The 6,338-nt window shown below is 41.5% G+C and overlaps 1 protein-coding gene across 1 annotated transcript; it reads left to right on the top strand.

The window, feature by feature from the left end:
- The first annotated feature begins 220 nt into the window (after nt 1-220).
- On the top strand, nt 221-5,704 carry LOC123113436 (proteasome assembly chaperone 2). Its single transcript, XM_044534664.1, has 8 exons — nt 221-429; nt 528-693; nt 2,586-2,644; nt 3,180-3,298; nt 3,372-3,606; nt 3,685-3,808; nt 4,052-4,144; nt 5,396-5,704. Exons 1-7 carry the CDS (start codon nt 370-372, stop codon nt 4,129-4,131), a joined length of 843 nt encoding a protein of 280 aa, XP_044390599.1. The 5' UTR covers nt 221-369; the 3' UTR covers nt 4,132-4,144; nt 5,396-5,704.
- Nucleotides 5,705-6,338: the final 634 nt, after the last annotated feature.

The following is a 6,338-nucleotide window of genomic DNA, read 5'->3' on the forward strand; positions in this document are numbered from 1 at the left end:
CATTTGAGATAATAAAATCGCCCTTTATCGAAAAAAGTATCCTATTCACGCAGGAGCGCGCGCTCCCGGGAGCCAAAACGCCGTTCTCGGGTAGGCTCTTGCGTATTCGCGAAAAAAAATGCGGGACAGTTCCTCGGTTAGGAGGGTAGTGGGCTGGGCCACTCTCGCAAGTTCTCACAATTTTCTAGCCTGGGAACAAGTCCACGACCCACTAGACTCAGAAGACTCGGCCCAAAACGAGTCAGCCAAGGGCTGCGTTCTGCTACTCCGCACTGTTCCTCGGACTCTCGTCTCGCTAGTTCCCCAACTTCCGGCGCAAGCTGAACCCTCGGACCCGACCGCGGCAGCCGCCGATCCAGCCCCGCCGCGATGGAATTCGCCCTCGTCGACGGCGAGAAGTTCTCGCCCTCCTGCTCCACGCTCGTCATGGTTTGGATGCCAATCTCCGCTGAAATCTATCTTTGGTACTGGTGTCTCCTTCCTTCTGCTTTCTGACGTTGCTGATCCGCTCCCTCGGCCGCGTGCAGCCCGCGCTTTCGATCGGCAACGTGGGGCAGCTCGCCGTGGACCTGCTGATACCGTCGGCGAAGGCGAGGCGCGTGGCGTACCTCGATGAGCCCTCCGTGCTGCCCTGCATCGGCAACGACGCCTTCGGACCGGGCGCTGTCGGCGACCTCGCGCTCGCGCTCGAAGGTTTGGCCTCTCGAATCCCGAAAACTTTGTTCTCCTCTGCTGTGCTCGCCGATTGTTTGATGGATTGTGTTAGTGGTGCTGCTTATAGTTGCTTGCACCGTTGGCCTTTGTTTCGTGTGCATACCATCTGTTTGATGAAATGCGGTGCCGCGTGTACTGTCTGCTATGCATGCTGCTGTTTGATGAAATGTGTTTACGATGCTGCGTGTGTACTCTGTCTGCTACGCCTGCCACTGCTTGATGAAATGTGTTTCGGTGCCGTGTGTACACTGTCTGCTACGCCTGCCACTTTTTGATTATTTTTTCCGAATTAAGGAGCTATTCGCTTCTGATTTCCGTTTCAGAAAACCGATAAGACAACAGCAGTTTAGAACTTACTGACCCACGCAACACTCCAGGTGCCGCTGTCGGTCACCTACGCTTGTTGCAGAGTACTACTCCCTCCGTTCCAAATTACTCGTCTCTGAAATGGATGTATCTAGAACTAAAATACATCTAGATACATCCATATGTGCGACAAGTAATTCGGAACGGAGGGAGTAGGTTTTAATTTCTCAAGAAACAGAAAAGAACCATCCAAACATGGTTGCAAAACAACAACTACGGAACTATCAAAGATGACTACTGATCGTGTGAAACATACCATAGATCTGCAAAATGAGGCCCACACGACCACCATCTTCAGGATGACCTCATGCCAATCCTGAGAGTTGTTATTCCCCAGCCTCTGCCTCGATTGTATAGCTCCATGGCCACCTTAGAAAGCAGCAGTGCCGCAGATTGTAATACCTGTTTGTTTCTTCCTCTCTGCAATTCAGCCTAGTATGATACCCAGTGAGAATGTCTGTACAATTATGTGTGTAGATCATTAATTACAAATGGAGGTCCTAATTAACCATAACAGCTACTTTGCCGCTAGTTACGGTTTGCATAACCTATTTTATATATTTCCCAGGGAACCGTCTCTTAACTAGTAATACAAACTTAAAAAAAGATCAGTTAATTTTGTCCTAAGCTTTTTCAATATTCACTAAAAAGCTAACATCTCATTTCCTTCTATGAATTCATTTTAAAACCTTATGCGGTATACTTATACATCATCTAAAATGAACCCACCCTTAATAAAAGCTATCTGTACTGGACAATTACTTTCTCAGCAACATCTACAGCTTCATTGTTCGGTACTTTTGTAAGGATCTTAAACAAAACATCAGATAAACATAGGTATGTAATTGTTGGTGCCACAACACTTTTTTGGCAATAAAGTCAAAACCCCATAATTAAATCTAGCAAGTCCTAACCTACCATGATAAAACTCATTAAACATGAATAATAAATCATTACCGACAAGTGCCAATGATGCTGATAAAATTCAGCAGGAAAACCATCTGGCCCAGGAGTTTTATTGTCTTTCATTTGAAAAACTGCTATTATAATCTCGAAGGTTGGGCCTCTCGAATCCTGAAAACTTCATCCTCCTGTGCTGTGCTCGCCAATTGTTGGATGATTTGTATTAGTGGTGCTGCTTAGCTGCTTGCACCGTTGGCCTTTGTTCTGTGGTCTGTGCACACCATCTGTTTGAGGAAATGCGCTTATGGTGCGTGTATTCTGTCTGCTATGCACACCACTGTTTGATGAAATGTGTTTTGGTGCCACACGAACTCTGTCTGCTACGTCAGCCACTGTTTGATGAAATGCATTGCGATGCTGTCTGTACTGTATCTCTATCTGCTATGCACACCAATTGTTTGATGCCCTACATTGTTTCTTCCAAGTGAGAGATACAAATGATAAATACACAAATATTGAGCTGGTTTTGGAATATGTCTCTACCTTAAGTGAAACATGGGTACGGCATGCAGACTCACCTGCTTTCTCATTTTTGCATGCAGAATACGAGTCACCGTCTCACGGGCTGGCTTTCATTCAACAAAGATCTCCAGTTATTACGGTATGTTGATGTCAACTCTTTTGCCGCATGCTGGCATCTTGATATAATGCTTAATTCAAGAATATGTAGCGGTATCTTTATGTTTTTCAATATGCGGGTGTTACTTAGGTATATATATTGTTTTACACAGGTACTGCCCATATGAGTTTATGTACCTGAATCTCTTTTTGTGGTGATAAGGGGTCTTCATGTATTGTTGATATAGCTATTTTGAGAGCTTTGTTGGGTGGTGCTTCTTTCAGTAATGTAAAAGAAGTGTTTTGATGTGGTTCTTTGCATTGTGGAATTTATGTAATATGGTTTTGTTGAAGAAAACATTATAATTTCCTTGTAACTTCTTAATTAGATAGTGAATCCTAGGGTTCCTGGCTAGAGATATGATTGTACGATCACATGTATCAAAGACATTCCTTTATAGAAGAAATTATGGGAAAACAAGTTCGTGTTGAAATTGTTGTGAAGTTCAATCTGAGAAATTAGAATTTATAACCGGTGAATATAATATGGCCACTTTGTTTTCTTATTACAAATGCAGGGGATGATGGTTTCGTTTGCCAAAAATGTTGCTAATTTCATCAGTAGCATTGAGAAGGACCATGTTGTTATTCTTTCAAGTTTAGATTCTGGCAAGAGAAGAGTAATTGATGCATCCAGGTATTTGAAATATTTTGCTACAAAGATTCCATGTTTTGGATTTGGATGTCCATTAACACGTTTCATCATGCAGTGATATGCTGTATTACCTTTCAAGCTGCAATGAGGATGGTTCTGATCCAGAATGTGAGAAACTAGGGTGGAAGAAACTTGAGGAATATAATCCATCTCAACGACTGTGGAAATGTCTTGCTAGTCTAATTGAGGGTGGTGTTCTTTCAGAAGATATGGCTGATGATCCTGAAGAGATGACCGCAAGTGATTACTATGCGACCTTACCATTTGCAGCTCTATTCTTTGCCTGCAAGGTATCTGATTTTATTTCAGCTCTGAAGTTTTTTTTTCATTTGAAGTTGCTGTTAAAACATCTCCCTGTGTTATGATAGGCCAAAGGTTTGAAAGTTAGCTGTGTATTATGTTACTGTTCAGAAGGGGACAATATGCCAGAATCTTTCCACTTAGCAGAAGCAGTATGCAAACTTCGAGGTCAAGACCCTGAACAATTCCATGGTATAGCTCTATATCACCTCGAGCACTTTTTCCCTTACTCTGGAGTGAACCCACTAATTACAAACATATAGTTATGTTTATTCATTTGTCTCGAAGTGCCTAACTTCTCTTGCAACAACTGCTCTGGTTTACAGTACTTGTTTTTATGGGTATACTCCTTTAGGAATGTCAGTCCTCAATATTCAGTTATTAAAGTGAATTATTGGGTTTTCTGTGTAAACAAGTGGTTCTATCAATTTACAGGAAATGGGTCAAATGGATGGACTATTCCCTTGTCATGGAAATCAATTTATGGACCACCTCCTGATATGTCTATTTTCTAGACTGACTGACCTAGTAAGTCAATCGCATATATTTTTTTGAATCTCGCTTTCAGCTATTTTTATTCCAAAAGCAAAACAGTGTTGCGCCCAGTAATTTGTAAACATTTTCGCTACATTCATGATCTGGATTTTTTGGTCTTTAGCTTTGTTTATTTTTATTGTTTTGTGTGAAAGGATCTTTCTTGTTACAAATTATCATTATTTTCATTATTCTGCTTTTTCTTATATTGAAATTGTCGTTGCTAGGTCTTCTGCGTTATAAGATTTTTTTTACCCAGATATTGTACTTAGCAAGGAGTCCTTGGTCACAGAATACAATATACTAGGAAGCTTGTTCTGCCCGTCCTCCAGTTACCGCTCCACTTCAGTTCAGTGGTGGACTTTGTTAATACGAATACCGAACCTAGTTTGATGGAGATTGGTTGCAACCTCAGAGGCATGTCGTGAACCATTACCAGGAGAATGATCGCTTGATGAACCATAACGAGCATCTGTCTCACTCTAACAAGTTTGATGGGCTCTTGGTAGACCCTGTGCTTACTAGTATCTACCAAGCGCGTGCTAGGGAAAGAAAGCAAGCTGAGAACCATAAATTGATCACTCAAACCTCATAGTATGCCTAGTTAGTCATGTCATGGAGAAATATTTTATATTTGGAGATCTGACCAAGTTTTCCGTTTCCTTTTTGCTGAAACATAACGGAATAAGTTAGCAGGAAATCTTTTTCTTACATTTTTTCTCGGGGTCTAGTAGAATAAAACTGGTCCTCAGCAGATTATCATCTATTAGTACCATTGACCACGTGCAAAGTATATGAAGTAATGAGTCGCGCAAATTGGTAATAAGTGCTAACCAACATCAACCACCTAGCAACAATAACTCCAGTTTGTTGATGGATTTCTTTAAAGCCCCTGTTTTTTATTAATACTGTTGTACCATTATCAGCTGCCATGCTGCTGCACATTATTCGCTGTGACCCATGATGTTAAACAAAGGCCACAGTTGGATCTAGACAGCAAAGCTGTTGTTCGTACATCTTTTATTCCTTCTGCATGACTGAAGGCTACAGTAAAAAATGAAAAAAAGAAACTTTTAAGGGTCTTCTTGAAATTGTACCCATGGTGCAATCGCGAGTACTGTTTAGCAAGCTTACAGCTGAATTTCTGTTTGCTTGCACTGAAGCCTGTCAACCCTGATTTCAACCAGCTGTGTCTTGCATTTTCGTGCTGGTTCGTGACATTCTTTTTTTCTCGCGATTTGACAGGGAAGTTGCAATCATGGACAGCGCTGTATCTAGAATGAGGAAGGATATTAGCTTTAGGTTGTGTACTAGAAATCCCCAGGATGGTGAGTCGCCGACCCTCTTTTGAAGCAACAACAGTTTTCAACTTCCGTTTAGAACTGGAGGGATCGTGAACCTGGAATTTATCTGCCGCGGCTATTCCTCATGTCTAAGTGGAATAGATTTATTCGTTTTTATTAAAAAAATTCACTAACAGCCTTTGTACACTCTGATGAGATGGATTTTTTTGGAAAATCTTTCGATCTATATTCATTGACGTAGTACAAAGAACACCAAACTAGTAGAAATTACATCCAAGTCCATAGACTACCTAGCGATGACTACAATCTCGTCATCATCGCCCCTTCCTCACCGGAGATAGGCAAATCCTATTGTAGTAGATAGTTGACAAGTCCACGTGCTAAAGTCCCACATGACCATCGCATCAGTAGAGCAACCGTCGTCGATGGAAGAGGCATAGGTTGGAAGGGATTCATGAACACAAACGAACAAAGCGGATTCATCTAAGATCAGCACACCGAAATCCCACAAGATATGTCGGAGACAAACATCTATGGACCCTTTTACAACGCTAGACACATCATCGAGAGAGGAGAGAGGGGCTAGGCGAGGAAAATCTTTATTCCATCGCCGCCTTGCCTTCCTTAGAGCATTGTTAATAATACAGCCAGTTGATGGCTATATAGTGTTGCCATGTCAATTATAGCCGAGTTTATTGCCATTAAGTACAATAGTATAGTTAGATATAAAGATGTGTTATTTTATTACTCCCTCTGTCCGGAAATACTAGTAGAAAAATAGATAAAAATGGATGTATGTAGAATTAAAATACGTCTAGATACATCTATTTCTTCGACAAGTATTTCTGAACGGAGGGAGTACTATATGATCCACCTCTCACTCT

This window comes from Triticum aestivum, chromosome 5B (assembly GCF_018294505.1).
Source record: "Triticum aestivum cultivar Chinese Spring chromosome 5B, IWGSC CS RefSeq v2.1, whole genome shotgun sequence".
Taxonomy (NCBI): Eukaryota; Viridiplantae; Streptophyta; class Magnoliopsida; order Poales; family Poaceae; genus Triticum; species Triticum aestivum.

Bases quoted from the DNA above. Each gene is read 5' to 3' on its own strand.
- LOC123113436 (XM_044534664.1), top strand. From the start codon at position 370: ATGGAATTCGCCCTCGTCGACGGCGAGAAGTTCTCGCCCTCCTGCTCC. The intron at 3,607-3,684 runs GTATCTGATTTT...GTGTTATGATAG, and splicing joins CTCTATTCTTTGCCTGCAAG to GCCAAAGGTTTGAAAGTTAG. The intron at 3,809-4,051 runs GTATAGCTCTAT...ATCAATTTACAG, and splicing joins AGACCCTGAACAATTCCATG to GAAATGGGTCAAATGGATGG.